This window comes from Centroberyx gerrardi, chromosome 14 (genome assembly GCF_048128805.1).
Source record: "Centroberyx gerrardi isolate f3 chromosome 14, fCenGer3.hap1.cur.20231027, whole genome shotgun sequence".
Lineage (NCBI taxonomy): Eukaryota > Metazoa > Chordata > Actinopteri > Beryciformes > Berycidae > Centroberyx > Centroberyx gerrardi.
Genome location: NC_136010.1, coordinates 19,930,992 through 19,950,071, shown reverse-complemented (window position 1 = coordinate 19,950,071; position 19,080 = coordinate 19,930,992). Strand labels below are relative to the sequence as shown.

General features: G+C 42.5%; 1 protein-coding gene across 2 annotated transcripts; it reads left to right on the top strand.

Annotated features, from left to right (window-relative positions):
• The first annotated feature begins 1,376 nt into the window (after window positions 1-1,376).
• On the top strand, window positions 1,377-18,499 carry dgkaa (diacylglycerol kinase, alpha a). Of its 2 annotated transcripts, none has more exons than XM_071921377.2 (24): window positions 1,377-1,492; window positions 7,325-7,428; window positions 7,796-7,872; window positions 9,210-9,339; window positions 9,508-9,582; window positions 9,686-9,735; window positions 9,933-10,007; window positions 10,407-10,523; window positions 11,807-11,924; window positions 12,116-12,204; window positions 12,326-12,445; window positions 13,268-13,366; window positions 13,624-13,710; window positions 13,884-13,957; window positions 14,040-14,114; window positions 14,338-14,423; window positions 14,538-14,627; window positions 14,860-15,020; window positions 15,113-15,177; window positions 15,724-15,814; window positions 15,960-16,146; window positions 16,698-16,815; window positions 17,085-17,145; window positions 17,300-18,499. In XM_071921377.2, the coding sequence occupies exons 1-24, from the start codon at window positions 1,464-1,466 to the stop codon at window positions 17,378-17,380; spliced, it is 2,259 nt and encodes a 752-aa protein (XP_071777478.1). In that variant the 5' UTR covers window positions 1,377-1,463; the 3' UTR covers window positions 17,381-18,499. The 2 variants fall into 2 exon arrangements, with proteins under 2 accessions (XP_071777478.1, XP_078144410.1); XM_078288284.1 differs by having other exon boundaries at window positions 1,383-1,492; window positions 7,329-7,428.
• Window positions 18,500-19,080: the final 581 nt, after the last annotated feature.

The window sequence follows — 19,080 nt, the reverse complement described above, 5'->3', positions numbered from 1 at the left end:
TTAGGATATGGGTCCTGAAATGCTGATCCAGGTGAACAATCCTACTTTGACTCAGGCCAGACCAGTTTGACCAACCCCACCCCTCTCTCTCTCCCTCTTTTCTCTCTGTAACCCAGACACCCGCATGTTTTAAATGTCTGTTATCCTCTCTTGCCAGCTCAGCCCCATTGTGAAGCCTAAATCCTCGCCATTGTGGTCATTGGAATGTGAAATCATGGCTGAGCCAAATGTCTCTGTTATTGTCCACAGACATCATTATGTGATGTGTTTACTACAATATAGTACACAGTAGTCCCCCATACTGAAAAATAATACATTTCACAAATATTTCAGAATATGTTTAGCTATCCTGTGTTTCAATATATATACACAAAAAATGGCCCAAAATGTATTTGTACATGTATTTTGCACACTAGAAATACATTCTTCCTTTCTGCTGGCTGTTGACAACATATGACTAAGAATAATAAAAGCATATCCCAAATACATTTTGGCCATTCAAAATATAAAAATATAATATAAATATTTCAAATGCGTCATCTTCATCTACAAATACATTTTTTTGTTTGTTGTGTTGTATAGCATAGGTACTGTATTTACAAACCTCTTCCTGACTGTACATGTCAAATGTTTTTTTTTTTTTTCTGCAGTATCACGGGCTCTCAAGGGAGTTCCTCTTTAATGATATGGCACACAGTTGTTTGTTGTTTTCTGGTCTGCATTTATTATGAATTAGTTTAAGTGGCAAACCTCATCTCTATAGTAATCCTATAGAAATGTTAAAAGGAAACTGTACAAACATCTCAGCAAAGGTTTCAAAAACTTTTTATCATGCAGAAAATCATATAGTAATACCATATGACATACAAACATATAAAGTACATGTAGTGAGAACCATATAAAGAACATGTACGATACGATCAATGAACTTACTATTGAGTACCACAGCACTTTAAGTTCTTATAGGAATATTATAGGCATTTTCTGGTAATATCATAGGATATAATACCATAAAGTAGCCTAGGTCACTTCACTATTGAGCACCACAGACCCCTATGAGGCCCCTATATAAGTAGCATATTATAACAATATTTTAGTGATTTTTCGTTAGGGCTGCTACATAATTACGCCTCTATCACAGCTCTGTATTACAGGTTTAACATGCATGAACACCCTCAAGAAAATGTGTTGCGACTTTTGCAAAGAAAACGCACCCTTTCTGGTTGGAAATGGTGCGCGTTGGGTTCACGCGGGGTGCAAAGTGCTGTTTGAGGCGGTGCTTGACGGGAGGGAGCTGCTGCTGGCGGAGTCGGGCGTGGGAGAGTCAGTCAATCTTTCCTCTGCACTAGTTCACTTCGCCCTGCCTGCCAGTCCGCACACTCCGTCGACCCGCAGCCTTCACTTAAAACTTAACGGGAAACGGGAACGTGTCGGGTTTGCTCGGCTGCACCGCGGCGACTTCGATGACGGACAGCGGAGCGGCGACAGAAAGGTAAATGACACTCAAAAACATTAAGAGTCCGGTCTCGTACTGATTGAAGTTTCAGCGTCTTCAGCAGCAGATAATCGACAGAGAAAATGCTCGGGGTGTGTTTCTTTTTTTGCCTGTTCTGTCAAGTTTTGCATGTGAAATCAGATGAGGTGACATTTGGCAACTCGCTGCTTTCAGCCCCAGACTGCGCGAGCTGGTTAGTTGTGAGATTTTAAACGGCAAGCAGTGCCGCTGATATACCCCCCGTGCCTTAATAATAACAGAGTAATTCACCCAGCTGATCAACCCAGAGAGGGAACACCTCTTTCATTTCATGCAGCTGTCCTCTGACGGCTCATGTTGTGCTTTTATCATACACCGTGCACCATGTCAGTTCCCTTTGCAGTGTGTCATGTGATTTATGCCAGGCTGCTTCAGTTACATATAGGGGATCCCTTCACTCAGTCTGGGCTATTTACAGAATTCAGCATTTCACCTGTCAAAGTATAGACTGCTTAGCATTAAAGGGTATATGCAGTATTTGGGGACTCCGAGCCTACTCCACTTTTATTTTTATATTGTCCAGTTTATTTTTACCAGCAGATGTACTCATATATCACCAGTGCATAAAACAAACAGGTTTATTGTGAAAGATATCCCTGTTCTGAGGCAGAATTTCCCCAACATTTTAATGTCAAGCTCCTCCAAATAGATACACATTAGGCCACAAATGATAAGATTTTGTCTTATGGAATGAAGATGTTTGTTGCTGGATATGATTTGGTACAGAACTGTTTATACTGTAGGTGTGGAGATATCAGTGGGGACAGTGAAACCTCAATCAAAATAGACATTGTTTATCATTCTCGCACTGTCCTAACCTCAGATGAGTGAAATAACAGTGAAAATAAACTATTCCTCTTTTTCCTGGGGATCTCTAAGGATCCCATGGTTTGAGGGATTCATTACAGCTGGAAAATACTGCGGACAAAGGGGATTTTCACAGTTCTGGGATAGCAGAAACCTCCCTGGTGTGTGAAGTAGATGATGGTGGGCGTTGGTGGGCACTGTCACTACTGCGTGGTCATTGTTTACTCCGAGCTCTCCCCTCATTGTCATTCGACCACAATCGTCCATCTGGGATGACTTTCAGCCCCCATGACAACTGTTTAAAATAAAGTAGAGGGAAGCCTTGACGGTTAATCACGTCTATTTTTATCCCTTTTCTGTGATCTCGCACTATCAGAGGCGCTGTGTTCCCAGGTGAACGGGCGGTGACACATTCCTCATCAAGCGGAGGGTTAATAACAAGCAGTGTCTCTGCTTGGAGGCAGGTCAAAGCCGGGAAGTCTCAGTGGTATTATCTCTCTGTCTCTAGCTGCAAGAGAGTTTTTAGGCGCAGAGGATCAATACTGTAGTGAGGTCAGTTGGTCCATTGTTAATGTTTACATCAGAGGCTAGAGGCTGTAAATGAACTAGAACTGAGCCCATTTACCCGCCTGTGGTTCAAGTAATGCGTAGAATTTAAAGGTAGTCGCTGCGGTACGGCGTAGCCGGTGTGACCAGAGTGATGCTATGAGAGCTTTTTCCTTTTTCAAATAACTGTATCTTATAATTAGCCTCCAGCTCCTTCATGACATCATATCCCTGGGCATGCCGTTAATCCTGCAGTAATGACTATGTTGTTAACCTCTGTGTTTTCCTTTTGTCTTAGATAAAAGGTTTTAGGTTACATGTAAGTTGATTCAAGATTCAAGTCAACAGAGGTGATGAGAATTTGCCTTGAAACTTCAGATGTTGCCATAAAATATCACACATACTATTCACAGTCACATCTATTCACATTTGGAAAATCACATGAACAAAGATAATTGGACATCTTTTCGTCCATTCATACCCAATGTCCAAGTTGACAATAATTGGCAATAATGTCAGTACACACTAGGGAATACCCTGTAAACTAGTGTGGTTGTATTTTAAAATCGATCATTCAAAACGGTGCCTTGTACTGTTTCGTTTTCAGTTGTGGACTGGATCGTGGGTGAAGTAAACACGAGTCCCTGTACATGTGTGAACACTCATACCCTAAAAGCAGTGCGGTTGCCGAGCGAGAGTGCGCTCCCTCACAAGTCTAGGCGGGTTTGAGGTTTTGTGTTGCGCGCAGCATGGTGTTCTACAAGGCTGCCTCCACACAAAAACTATTACATAAGTCACATTCAAGTCTGAACTTCAAGTGATGGGCAGTACTCGCTTTGAAGCCAGGAAGCAAGCAAAGCCTCGCCTACATTTTCCCAGAAATCTGTGATTCATTCTGTGGTGAATGTGTCTAATTCGCTCATTTGAATTATGACTTACAATTCACAGTTATTGTTTTCAATCTCTCAGAGCGGTTCTGGAGAGACTGAAGCCTTCTGTGCCTTGCATACTACTCACGCAGTTATGTCTTCATGTATTACCCAATAGTGCCCTACAGTAAAAATGTAAAACAGTAGGGGGGCAGTAATGGCTAAAGGCCGTCGCTCTGGGGATACAGAAACATGAAGAAGTTGCACTTTGTTTTCTCTGATATTTCCTCTAAGTGGAAGATTACTGCTGGTTTTTAACTTGCAGCTTGGCCCGAGAAGTGACCCCTAGAGCAAGCAGTCCATTTATAGTAAGGGAGTATTCCCTTGTTCATGCGATGAGTCACAGTAGCATCTGCATGTAGAATGCAATTTGGAGCGTGGCCTCTGGTTTGAAAGGCCAAACCAGGCTCATGGCGTGGGAGGGGGTGGAGGTGCAGGGAAGACTGGCGGCGCTGGCTGGGCTCCCCCTTCCCCCGAGCCGCCCGCCTCCCTCCTCCTACCTGTTAGTCAGCCGTGGCACAGCGCTGACGGAGAGCAGCTGATGGAGGGAAACACTTTCCATAGCAACCAAGCATGTCCTTCCTCTCTCCTCTGCAAATCTGATGCAATCTGTACAGAATTCAGCGCAGATAATTGTTGTGGTTTTGATCGGAAAACAAACCCCCCCCCCGACATTACACACAGACTAGACTCACTGTTCAAAGAGCCTGGGCCATATTTTCCAGCCACAATGTGACGGAGTCAATGGCGCTCACCCTGTAAGTGTTACAAAACAGCAGATTTCCTTGACACAAGGCGTGGGCGTTATGACAGCTTGCACAAACATTAGCCTACGTGGAAAAAGGTCATCCCCAAGTATACCCTGAGACTAATCTTGTAGAGAAAAAGCGTTTTATGGTTGTTGTTGTCAGTTGTTGATTATGATGTTTAGAGGAAACTATGCTGCTTGTAGGTTTCACGGAAAGTGAAAGAAAATGACAGTTGAACTATCTGCCGTATATCGTCATTAAATCATCCACTGCTTTAGATTTGATGCAGTAGTCATTAGGACTTTGTAGATGTTGCTTTCTAGAGCCGTTGCTATATGAAGAACCACTTCAACGTCTGCATCGTTCTTCACTGTTATTTGAAGAACTCCTAGTGGTTCCATATAGAGACAAGAGGTTCTTCAGTGGTTCTGTGGCACATGCTGTTCTGTACAGAACATGTGCTACTTCATGGCTCTGTAATGATGACTTATAGAGGCATTTTTGTTCAGTAATAAATATATATGTATTTCCAACAGTTTCTCAGAGTTTTTTTAAAGACAGAGCGTCAAAATAAATTATACTAAATGATGATACAGAGGTCTAAGGGTTTGCCCCCATGATGCAAGTGATTCCTGTTAGTGTGTACACTATTGAGTCTGTACTATACCACTTAAATATCATAGCAATGTTTCAATAACAAGACAAAATGGCTCTGAGATGTTGCCTTAAAGCGCCGCACCACATTAAGATGTTTCTATAAAGCACCGTAAACAGTTCCCCTACTTATGAGGAAAGGAACATCTTTGTCTTTTACACCTGTTTGTTTCCTGGAGCGTGAGAGGAGAAGACACCGAACCACTTAACGACCATATACCTCAGTTCAGCTCAATAATATAACCTTATTGCAAACATGGCCAGAAGCAGGTGGTCACATGCCCTGCATTAAGGCTTAACAAGCCGCAGACATTCCTGAGTCAGATTAAAAACCTCCTGAAACATTTTACGGTTGCCTCAATTAGCTGTTTGGCCCGTGCCATTTTCTCTCCGCAGCTACATCCCATGTTTGAGAGTAGAGACAGCAGAGACATCCGGCTCGGCAGACATCCTTCTGTTCACTTCTAACTGCAGTAAATGCCTCTCGCTGCACTCATTGTTCTGACTGTAGTGATTTCCACTCTGCATGTGAACATCGTGCATGCAAATAATTATCTAATCAGGAAGCAAAGAATCAGATTACTCCAGACAATAATGATGCCACTCGGTCGGTAATGAGAGAAAATAGACATGCCGCTCGTGTCAGCACGCGGCTTTGAACGGCATAAAAACAGAAAGGAAAAACAATACCCACCAGCTTCTTAAAATAGATTTTCAATGTGTTTCATGTGCAAATAAGCCTTAGTAGCCTATTTTGTGTTTATTTATAGTACACAATGTTTGAAGATGGACTCAAGAACATATTTTTAGAGCAAACAAGTTTATACAATAATGATGAATCAGTAGCAGATTCCTTTTTGAAGGCAATGGCATGATCAGCTGGACAAATCAGCCTTGTGCCTTTCCGTCACAAGTGTCACTTCTCTGTCAATTCTGACGTCTTCCATCCGATTGGCTGCATAAACAAAACTGCTAGGCAACGCTGCCTTTTGTGGGAATTAAGTGAGGACAGCATGACCCTTTCAGAGCCCAAAGAGAGCAAATGGATCCACATCACATGAAAGAGTGGATGTTGTTTGAGATTACTTCATGTCTTTTTCTCAGTACTTAACCTTCAGGTATTCTGGTTTTCTGTTCGGTCCTGGCTGTTGTGATATACTGTCGCTACAGCCTGTACTGGTTGACCTGTAATGTGTAATAATACCTGTGGACAACAACCGTGGAAGTTATAATTAATCAGATTGGACTGAAACACACCAAACAGTTCGGACTATACTTTCTGCTTGTATTTGTATGGATTACATAATGATATTCTACATAAAGCATGATATCACATATACAGTATATGTTGTATATTTATGTCTAAATAGCTCTTTACAAAGCTGTATCTTTTTTAAACTCTTCCCCTTAGTAATTTCCCTTGGTAACAATAACATTTCACTTGATACAACCACTCCATAAATCTGGCCTTTTTATAAAACAAATTTGGGCCAATACAAAGACAAAGTATACGGAAAAAGATTTCGGGTGCAAAGAATCCCTGGAGTCAAAGTATCTTGGGTATCTTTAGCCTGACATGATTTGTAACAGACTCTGCGTCAGGCCCAGTTTTGAGTGGCCAGTGACGTGTTACTAATGCTGAAAAGTGTGAATTGGCACATGAAGTTTTGCAGTTAATCTGCATTTCCCAGCATGAGACAGGGCAGGCTCCATTTAAAGCATTATTTATCCACACACTGTTGCTATTTGGGTAAAGACTGTGGGATTGTGAACATGGACTATAGTGAAATATATTCTTGGTTAGCATAAAGAGCCTACTATAACCACTACATTCATATTAGGAGTAATGTACTTGTATATGTATATTTTGCACGCTATAGATTTTACAAGTGCAGACTTGCTGTTTCTGTTTTACCTGAAGATAGGATGTGATTCTCTCTCCCCAGTTACATCATGCATGTAAGTAGTAAGGTGTGAGATGCAAGATGCTATCTTCTCTTGCCTGCAGCCATGCTTTTGTGTTTTATATAGCAGCAGACTAATCTGCCCCCACCTGCTCTCTTTCTCTCCATCTATATCTCACTCTTTCTCCCGCCTATGCACAGGCAGGCAGTTAGTGCAGAAGCAGGCACCATGTCCACCCCCACAAACCCAGAGGTGAAGGAACTGAACCCTGTCGACTTTATCCAGCTACAGCAGTACATTGAATGTGAGTACAGGCAGGCAGGCAGGCAGGCAGGCAGCTTTCTCAACACTTAACGCCCCCCTCCACTTCCACTTCCACCCACACACACACTCATTTACACTCGCTCATGGTTTCTCATATCTAGGAGAGGTAGCAGTCTCTCACATTTCGTATTTTGCAAACATAGCATGCCCACACTGTATTTTCTCCAGAAAATCTATATCCATTGTGTAATCATTTGTAAATTATATTGCATGTTCTTGGATTGAAAAGATAATAATAATTAAACTATCCATGGATTATATAGATAAATATGTAAAAAGTTGTGTTGTAGCTTCATGTGTATAAATCCATGTGTATCCCTGTGTGACCTGTGTGTGTTTGCTCCCAGACTGCAGCTTGAAGGTTAAAGATGTGCTGAGGGAATTTGATGCAGATGGCAGTCTGGCCCAACACAGACACGGAGAGGTGAGGGGACTTTCTGTCCTGCTGTTTCCACCATCAACTCCACTCTCCCCTAACTCGCTCACAATATGTCCGCTAAAAGGCCCATAATAACTGAACTGAATCATAGCTCTCAATGGGATCGTTTAGCGAGAAATGAGGATGTGATGTATATATCTCAGGCAGTCATTAATTCTCCTTAAGTGACTGATTAGATTCAAATACATTAATCACTTAGACTAAGCTGTCTAAGAGAAATATCCTCAGTGCATCCAACTGAGGTTGCAAATGTAAATTGCCTCCTTAGTTTTGCCCACGCAGCAAAGCCTTCCTGAATAGTATGCTGGCCGCCCTCGTGCAGAGTAAGCTCAAATGTGATTGAAGAAGATAGTGTTTCCAATACTGTAGATCAGCGTCTGACATTGCCAATTAATTTGTGCAAGAACCAATCACAGTACTTTCTGATGGATAAAGTAACTTGGATATAAATCTTAATGTGATAGATGGAAAAGATAGAAGGAAATATATTAATATATATGAAATATTTATTATGGGAGAAAACTGACAAAGGTACCAGTTAATAGTTTGTAAAATATACAGGCTCATGCAGTTATTTATAGTAAATGTTGCTGTGTGCAGACTAATGCCACAGTATCCTTGTTCTCGCTCTGTTTTTCCTCGTCTCCGGTCTGTTTTTGGCTTTGTGATCCGACTGCCTTGCGGTGACATTATTTATTACTGGGGCAGTTTTGTAGGGTGTCGAGCAGGGAAATGGAATAATGTCAACAAGAAATGGGTTTGTGGTTCACCATTATCAAGGGAGTAATGCTTGTTAGCCCTTGAGCACATTATCATGTGAGAACTGGAAATACCAGGCCACACAGATGGACTGAAGTCTCTAGTCAGGGGCTCGCTTTTTGTTGCACATCGCTGTTGTTGTGTGAAAATCCTGGCAACTCCGATTTTGGCAATTTTCATGTTTTAACTTGAAATGATGGATTACACATTTCCCCTACGGGTTGAGAAAATGCTACGACCCTTGGGCTTTAGAAAGCCTTTCACACCCCATTGGATAAACTCATACAAACACACGGCCGTCAAGCTAAAAACAAAGCTCGGCTTCTTGGTTCCTCAGAAGCTGACATTTCGGAGATACAAGGGTTTTCACCCGATAGCGACAATGTGTTAGTCATCTTCCCTAATTTTTAGAACAGTCGAATTTGAAAGCTGTAGTAGTTGAAATGACACGACAAAAGCCCCTCTCACATGCACACACACATACACCCACGCCTAAACTCTAAATCTTACAGTTGAGTAGCGCTATCAATAACAACAACATGTCTCATTCATTTTTGTTCCAGTGCATCAACGAGGAGGGCTTTCGTCTGTTCCTGAAGACGTATTTAGAAGTGGAGGACTTCCCTGTGGATCTCTGCCAGAGACTCTTCCGCTCCTTCCAAAACTCTGAACCCGCCCGAGAAGACAGCGCCAGTGAGATTACGCACCATGTATAAACACAACTCGGCAGCAGGCCCTGTATCAGCTTACAACATGGGCTGTTTGGCCTGTATTCCTTTATCAATACATGCGTGTGCAGTGCTGTGTGTGCAGGTGTGGTAACCAGAGCATTCACAGACCCCTCCTCCATCTCCCTTGCAGAAGAGGTCTTTCTGAAGGACGTGTCATGTTACTTCTCTCTGTTGGAGGATGGCCAACCCCGGGACAAGCTGGAGTGTGAGTTGTGTTTTTCTTTCGTTTTTTTTTCTTTCCCCCCCCCAAAGTAATTTGAGTGATGACTTTGACCGACACTTTCACTCTCGTTTCCCCCTCTCTTCAGTTGCTTTCAAGCTCTACGACAGAGATGGCAACGGGGTCCTTGACAGCTCTGTAAGTCACTGAGAGATTCTTCTTTGTGCCGCCGTCAACATCAAATGACAAATTCTGCCATAGACGCCTATTCTAATGATTCATCCAAGGTCAAATTCCAGCGTGATAGCCATTCATTTTCACAAGCTACAAGCAGGTCATGCATCATACCAACCATAACACTAAAGCGAGTCTTTGTTGACTTTCTGTTCTTATAGGAGGTGGACAGGATTATAGCTCAAATGATGCATGCAGCAGATTACCTTGGCTGGGATGTGTCAGAGCTCAGGCCGGTAAGTCCCGCGACGCTCTGCTCTCAAATAGAAACTTCCTCAAAACACATGAAAGGCTGCACCTGCTGTGTTTTCAACCGTGAAGCGATATTAAATGTACCTTTAGATCGGCCTGCCTCAGACATAACTCCCTCTGTTTGACACGTTGCATTGCGCAAGATTGCACTTTATGAGATTACTTACAGGCGCATGGCCTTGTGTTGTACAGTCTGTGTCTGTGTCCTCTGTACAAATCTAAAGACTTGTTACTCATTTGCTAGTGATAGTGATAAGCTTCTCCACGCCACTGAAATACACAAATTCCCGAGCATGACTAGTTTCAGAACATATATAATCCTTTTAAGAGATATAACTAGATGTTGCTGATTGGGTGATAACAACCAAATCTTGTTTCATTAGGTATTGAAGGACATGATGACAGCAATTGATGCTGACAGCAGCGGCACGGTGTCTCTGGACGAGTGGGTGGAGGGCGGCATGAACAACGTGCCCTTGCTGGTCCTACTGGGACTGAAGGTGCGCTAAAGTAGTGTTTTCTTTTTTTTTCATGTATTGTTGGTTAGCTCAGATGTTTTCCTTTTCCAGTAGGTGTCTTAGGGAGTGGTGAAACTTTGACTACTTTGACTGCCCTTGTGAAATCCTGGCTCTCCCTCCCTCTGTCCTTTGCCTCCTCCCTCTCTATACAGCCTTTCTGCAGACTCAGTGTTACAGGGTGTGGTAATGTCATCTCCTTTCATGCTAGCTCTGCACCATCAGAGTGCTTCACTGTTTTCCATTAACTCTGCATAATCTGCGCTCACATTTAGCATCGTCTCTCCCCGGCACCAGATAGCGATCCTCAGGCCGATGCACTCATTTTTTTTATAGAGGAAGGAATGATCCGTAATGGTGGGTGCACTCTACAGTGTAAAGTGGTGTTAAAAGGCTGTCCTGCCTCATATCTAGTATATGAAGGGTGGGATTTCGAAATGTATCCGTTTTGTGTTCTCGCTACTGTTTCATTTGCTTCCAGGGCTATAAAAGCCACTTGCTGATAGACTGTGTGTCTGCCAGCGGACTGTGAGGGTCTAAAACTGTGAACTGGGCTCTGCGAGTGTGTCTCGCCTCTACAACAATGCCAGGGACTTCCCCTCAGGCTATTTCCAGCCACCAATGAACATCCGAGACCTGAGGTTCACGTATTCGGCCCCCTCACAGTTGCTATGTGCTGATTTGGGGGCTACACGCTGTGCCTTATGCAGTGACTGATGCATGATGGTTTAAATCGGTGTTGGAAAAAAGCATTTCTGTCTGTAATCTGCATAAGAGCATTGGCTGGTCTATGATCAGATGGAAAGCAACCTTATAATCTTGTGTTGAGAACTTGAGATTAGTCAGGGTTGACTTGAATATGATTGCATGGTGATATACAGTATGTTTTGATGTGTAGAGCTACATATCCTCAGGAATATCGTTAAGCCAGGGGCAGTAGTGAGTGGGTGTGAAAAGCAACTGTGAAATGCAGGCCATGGCCACAGTATATGCATGAAAGGGTTTGTGAAATGTGATGCAAGTGTTAAGATCTATGATGATAAAGAGATGTGAGGCCTTACTGAAATGACAAAAGTAGATCCACTACAGTCACTATCTTTGGATGGGGTGACGCTGTTGTTGCATAAATTACCTTCAAATATATTTAACAACCCTCTGCTTTCAAACTGCAAACAAGTGGTGCACAATCACAAAGATCCTAAACCATGATGCACTGTACCGTTTCCATCTTCAGTACAATAATGAATTATTCCTCCTTCGCCAATCAGATGACCCAGAAGGATGGGCAGCACCTTTGGAGGATGAAGCATTTCAACAAGCCTGTTTACTGCAATGTGTGCCAGAGCATGCTGCTGGGCCTGAGGAAACAAGGGCTGTGCTGCACCTGTGAGTACCTCACCTCACCAGGAGAGGGCGACACCACAGTGCCATTTATTAGTGAAACTGGAAACTGCATTTTATTGTCTAAACTATAGCTGTATAGTCATGCCAGCTTCAAATTTGACAGGGCAATTTAGTACTATAATAATACAATAATAATTTAATATGACAGCTGAGCTATGTGTCCTGTTATGTAGGCTGCAAATACACAGTCCACGGACGCTGTGCGAACAGGAACCCTGCCCCCTGCACCAGGACTTATGTGAAGTCAAGGAAAGATACAGGGGTATGACAGTGTCGCCATGACAACATTTACAGTGACATTTACAGTCCACTTAAGGGTTCGTTCTCAGTGTGCCTGCTGTTATGCAGACTTGGTGATGTAAAACATTTATCCCATATTTCAGGTTGCAGCGCACGACTGGGTGAGCGGGAACTGCGACTCTTGGAAGTGTGATAAATGCCAGAAGAAGATTAAGAGCTACAAGGGCTTAACGGGCAAGCACTGCGTGTGGTGTCACACCATGGTAAGGAACCTGACCGGCCCTAACAGCAATGCTAGGGGGACTACCACAGTTCAGAAAGTCAGCCAATCAGCTTTTTCTGTTAAAGTAGTTGGAAAATTGAATTCCATACCTTCCGATATCAGAGACTCTGAAAGCAGTGTAGCTTTTAAATCAAACCTAAAGCTCTGGCTTAAGTCAACCCAATTATGTCACCACTAATGAGTGCCTTGTATGGCTTTTATCTGGTATATTCAATACTACACATTGGGTTTTTTATGTACATTGTACTGTTTTTTTTTTTTTACTGTGTTGTATAGCATGTCCTGTGATTGTGTGTGTTGTTTGCATTTCCTGGCCAGGGACAACAGATGCAAATTATCTGGAAGCTAACTCTGGTGCAATTTCTTTTAAATTGTGCATTGTCCCTGTAAAAATAAACAATAAAATAAAAAGATAAAAACGGGCAAGCACTGCGTGTGGTGTCACATCATGGTAAGGAGCATCTTAGTGTGTGGCAGACACACTACTTTGGGAATAACTAGTTTCTGTACTGACGTGTGAAGTAATTTGCATTTTGGCATCCTGGTGGCTCAGGTGGCTAAGGCGTATGCCATGTACCTGTGACATCCTGGGTTGGAATCCGGCCTGGGACCTTTGTCATGTGTCATCCCCCTCCCTCTCTCCCATCTTCCCCCTCTCTCTCTCCACTGTAAGCCAGCCAATAAAACAGAAATGCAAAAAAAGCAGATCTTTGAATTTTGCATTCCATTAGTTGTCAACACTGCCGTGAGAGTGCGTTGTGAGTTTTTGTGTATGTAATAAGTCACTGTGACTGTTTTGCAGCGTCATGATGAGTGTGCAGCCCAGGAGCCAACAGAGTGTACCTGCGGGCCTCTCAGAGACCATATCCTGCCTCCATGGGCAATATACCCAGTTATAAAGGTAGAGATTCACCCCCAGGCTCTCCCGCTAGACATCTGAAGCACATGCACAACCAGTCTCTGTCTTGCCATCCCACAACATAACATCACCCCAAGGCTGTTTCTTGTAGGTGGAAAGCACTCACATTTTGCCTTCTCGCTTGCACGGCATTTTGACAGGCGTACATATTTTTATTTGTCCTCAAAAGGAAAGGAAGGCTCTAGTGAGTTTTCTCAGGTTTATTCACTTTGTGTTTTTTGTGTTTTTCCTCCCTAAAGGAGAGAGCAAACAACATAAAGAACGGCTGCACAGCCTCAACGGAGGACAGCGAGCTCAATACCACTCCTGATGGGCAGGTGCTTCAGGTACTGTCCCGTCCAATACAGTCCAGTTCTGACCAATTATAACTTAACATTTAGAGTAGGCTAAACTGGGACAGATCGCTTGAATGAGAAGAATGTAAATGTACAGTATGTGGGCTTGTTTTTGATATTTGATTTGTTTGTGTGTGATATAATAATTGGTTATTGTTCAACAGATTAGCCCTGTGCCAAACACCCATCCTCTTCTGGTATTTGTAAACCCTAAAAGTGGCGGCAAGCAGGGAGAGAGGTGAGTCAAAACAAGAACGCATTAATGGAAAAATAGATGTAAAATATATGCAGATTTTTTAGCCTGATTTTATGTATTTCAGAGTCCTGCGTAAATTTCAGTATTTACTGAATCCACGGCAGGTATACAACCTTTTGAACGGTGGACCTGGACCAGGGTAAGTAATCAGTACAGCAGGTTATGTTGCACAGTTACCACAACCGGAACAAAATGTAAATACAATTTAGATCTGTAGACTCTTATTTTGAAATTCAGTGAGCAGAGTATTCGACTACTTTTGGACCACTTTGTCCTATAACACTTCTTCTGACTCCCTATCAGACTCTACATACAGTATGCTGTTATAGTTCTGATTTCAACGCCCAACACCTTTCTTTCAGACTGAGTTTCTTCAGAAACCTCCAGGACTACAGGATCTTGGTGTGCGGGGGAGACGGCACAGTGGGCTGGATTCTTGACGCAATAGGTGAGATCGGTGAATTAAAAATGACACTTTACCCTCCGCAACGTGAGCTTCTCCAGGAAATCATTCTGACGCACTTCCTCGTTCCTTTGCTCCTTCCTTTTTTCTTACAATCAGACAAAGCCAATCTTCTGGTGCGGCCGCCTGTAGCTGTACTTCCTCTAGGGACAGGAAATGACCTTGCGCGATGTCTCCGATGGGGAGGAGGTGAGAACAGAGTGAGAGCTGGAGTGTGTCCTTTGTCTCTGTGATGCTATGAGAAATACTGGAACAGGTTGCTGCATCATGCTCTGATCCTGTGTCTGTTTGTTGTAGGCACTTATGGGACAAAATGTACGGCTGAGCTAGTCTGTGCTGCAGGAAAACATACAGAAATGGGACACCGCTGTTCTGGTCACTTTAAGTCATGCTGGTCTTCTTTCATTTTGCCGTCTTGTAGGATACGATGGTGTGGATCTGAGCCGTATCCTTAAAGATTTAGAGGGGAGCTCCCAGGTGCTCATGGACCGCTGGAGCGTGCAGGTTATCACAGACGAGGACCATGAGAAGGGCGACCCGGTGCCATATGAAATCATCAACAACTACTTCTCTATTGGAGTGGTGAGTTTGTCTGAAATATACATCAAATTCTTTTTTCAAAGCATCAGTTTTGTCTCACCTGGACTGTTGGTTTAATCGCTGCGTGTTGACAGGATGCCTCCATTGCCCACCGGTTTCACACCATGAGGGAGAAACATCCCCAGAAGTTCAATAGCAGGTAAGCCTCTTGATTCTAGGGTCTGGAACAAAGAAACGGCTCTGTTATCTTCTGTGGTCTTGTGAAAATGCAACCCTTAAAGCGACATTTCACTTTGGAAATGCATTTTCACTCTTTAGGACACATAGTCTTCCTTTATAGGAGTTCATGAACAGTCAACTGCCAAGAATATCTGCTTTGGAGACTTGTAATCACCACAACTTACTTTAAATAAAACAAAACATTATTTTAAAAATCATACTTCTAACAGATATACAATCACAGCAAAGTAGAACCAGGTAATACTATTTCATTTTGTGCCCACGGTTATACTTGATAAGATGTATTTTTCCTATTTGCAATGAGCTGAAAAAACACCCTGCATGCAGGTGGTGACAGCAGATGCCCATGGCAGCTACTGTCATGAGCATCTGCTAATGTTATGCTTCTAATGTAATGTTAAGCTTGACTCCACCTCCTATAGAGCTGTGTGGGCTAAAAAGACAAAATGCTCTATGAAAGTGAAATATTGCTTAAACCTGAAAGACACTTTTTTTATGGCTCCAGAATGAAGAACAAGCTGTGGTATTTTGAATTTGCCACTTCAGAAACCATCTCTGCTTCCTGCAAGAAACTGAATGAGTGGCTAACAATTGAGGTGAGAACATAGCTGTGACATCACTCAGCATTACAAGCATGTACTTTATGTTTCTGTGCTGTTTTTTCTGTGGTGGAAGAGCTATTTTCACAGACAACATTGTGCTGCTTTCCCCTCTCTGTCTGACCTGTGGCTGTGCCCTCAGTGCAGCGGCACTGCACTGGATCTGAGCGGCCTGTCTCTGGAGGGGGTCGCTGTCCTGAACATTCCCAGCATGCACGGTGGCTCCAACCTGTGGGGCGAGACCAAGAAAGGGGACGCTAGGGGCTCGATGAGTCAAGAAGAGCCCGACGTGATCGTGGACCCAGAAATTCTGAAAGTTACCTCTCAAGGTATTTTATTTAGACCTCAACTGTATTGGATGGTGAAGTCAGAAGAGGGTGCACGTGAGATTATTGATTATTGAAGTCACTTCACATCTCAGGCACCACTGATGAAACTTGGGATGATGCATTTTGGCACAGTAACCTGGCGTTTAAAACAATACACTTATTGGCCTGATGGGGGCGCTATAATTAAAGGTCAAAATTTCAAAAGGTTATTGAAAGGTTATAACTGCTACACCCTCCATTTTGTGTGATTTTGATTAAACTTGGAGGGAGGATGCATCTTGTTACTGATTGGCTCAAGGAGTGCCTGCATCATTTGTGGGCGATGACATGTTTACTTATTTAAAATATAGTGGTTATTATTACCATAATGCAGTATACAGTATTAGCTTTGTAAAATGCCGTAATGTATCCAGTTTTCCTCAATACAGTTCAGCTATTTCCATTGATGACCCTCCTGAGTCCTGATGCTGAATATGATGAATGACCAGACATATTTTTCAGTATTTGTGTACCAGATGTTCATCATGTTTGTCTCCATGGTTTCTCATCAGATCTCAGTGACTGTCGGTTAGAGGTGGTTGGCCTTGAAGGAGCCATGGAGATGGGGCAGATATACACAGGCCTGAAGAGCGCTGTGAGGCTAGCCAAAACATCCCAGCTCACCATCAGGTGAGGAATGCCCCCATGAACATGTTCAGACTTGTCAATGTGCTAATGCCCCAGGCGCTCCATCCTGACAATGGCTTGCAGTTGACTTTGAGCACCTGCTAATGATGATCCATTTGTTTCTTAACATAACAATAATCATTATGTATGACATGTTGCTTTTCCTTTTAGCATTTTAATTGCACATGAGGCTCATTGGCTTCGTTGATAGTTCATGCACTCTATTTTTTTTATCCTTCCATTCTGTTTTCTCCTTCCACCAACGCTCTCAGGACGAAAAAAGCATTACCGATGCAGATAGATGGAGAACCCTGGATGCAGCCTCCCTGCACGGTAAATGCTCCGCCAGCACAGGAACACACATTAGCACAGACCAAATGCAATGTTGAAATTAGTTTTCCTAAACCACAGTACAGATCTTCAGCAATAACATTTATGGCAACATCTTGTTGTAATGGACATTTCTCTTGTTATGTTTCCTTTTCAGATTCACATCACACACAAGAATCAAGCCAGTATGCTGATGGCTCCTCAGTCCAAGTCATGCGGCTTTTTCACCTACAAATAAAGCTGACTGCTCAGTAGCAGCATTGGTGACTAGTATGCACTTACTTGTCGTATATTCAATCAAGGACTGAAACATTTTCCTTTCGTAAACTTCTGTTTGAATGTGTATGTTGTAGAGAAACGTGCATCGCAATATATCCAAAGTATGCATAAGTGCTTGAAGAGTTCTGCATCTACGTAACAAACCGTTGAAGCATGCCATTCTATTTATGAATATGAACTATATGGTAAAGTCAAAGCCTTTAGAAGATATACTTATGTTTGCATTGTGGCAAAATGATTTTGACCAAATTTGTTCAGTGTTTTTATCAATACTCAACACTCTCTTGCTTGTTCTATTTCAATGTTTAACAATTTCTAAAAACTTTGCCAACTGCTGCTCTGTAGGAACCTAAAGTGAATATCATGCTGAAAGGAGAACCTTTAGTGAGCTTCATGTGCCTTTATAATCTGTTCTCTATTGTTATGACTCAGTCAGGCAGAGGACTACGGAGCGTTGGAGGTTGACCCTGTAGTATTGCTGTTTTGATGTGGCTATAAAGCTTTAGAAATGCTGTAAAATCTGAAAGGCCTGCTGTATGTTTGTGTCAATTTGGAACCAAGAGCGAAAGATAGACTGAGTTTCAATCCTGTTCTTTAGATAAGAACTCTACACACAGGTTGTAGTTAAAGTAACATTTCTACTTTGTTTTCATATATTTCAGAAGATACTTGAAAAGGTGTTGGGGAACAGGAATAAGACAATTATTGCCAAAAGGCTGTGTGGCGTTTCACTGCAGCCTGCCAGAGAATACACACTGTAAGCATAGTAGGCCTATACTGCTGTGCTTGTGTGTGTGTGTGTGTGTGTGTGTGCATGTGTGTGTGTGCGCGTGCAGAAAGCCGTTGCTGTACTGGGTTTGTTTTGTATTTGTTTTATTTGGAGAACTGAGGTATGTTCATATTACTTATGAATTGTGATCATTTGGATTTGAAATAGTTGGTTTAAAGTAGTTGAAATATTTGTAGTCCTTACTTAAATGCTTTATCAGCCATATCATTTCAATAAATCTGGAGAATATTATGGCCATGCGTAAAATAACACATTGTGTAAAGATTTTAATAAACCATCATGACTTGATTGTTTGGCATATTTATTTCTACATACTGTCAAATCCACCAACACAAGTTATTTCTCTCCTATGTGAAGTAGATTGTGTTTTCCATCACAAGGGGGCGTCATCCACTTGTTTAGTTATGACCACAGATGGCTGCAATATGATCTGGCCCACTGACTAAAATGCATCCCTATTCTTCCTATTCTTTTGCGCCAAGTCTTTATTAGACTTGGCTTGTCATCTTGTAACCCAGCTAAACGCTCTTTGTTAGCAAAGGTCAGACTTATTTTCAGTTAACTTAATTAGTGACACTGTTTTCCTCTAGCAAATTTCTCCTCTTGCCTTTTTCACATGCATAACTTTCTAGATGTATGGCATGTTTCTGAGTAATAAATAACATTTGAGTGCAAAGTTTTGACTACGTGAGCGAGTGGATGCACGGTCCACCAGAAACAAATGCTACCTTCAAATGCTGTCGGAAAATTACGACTTGACCGCAAATGAACCAACCAACAAGTGGAAAAAATACGCCCGGAGAAGTGGGAATTGTCTGTGATACCCAAGTTACCGAGACGTGATGTTTAGGGCATGGATCCGTGTTAAC

Bases quoted from the DNA above. Each gene is read 5' to 3' on its own strand.
- dgkaa (XM_071921377.2), top strand. From the start codon at position 1,464: ATGACGGACAGCGGAGCGGCGACAGAAAG. The intron at 10,008-10,406 runs GTAAGTCCCGCG...TTGTTTCATTAG, and splicing joins ATGTGTCAGAGCTCAGGCCG to GTATTGAAGGACATGATGAC. The intron at 13,367-13,623 runs GTAGAGATTCAC...TCCTCCCTAAAG, and splicing joins CAATATACCCAGTTATAAAG to GAGAGAGCAAACAACATAAA.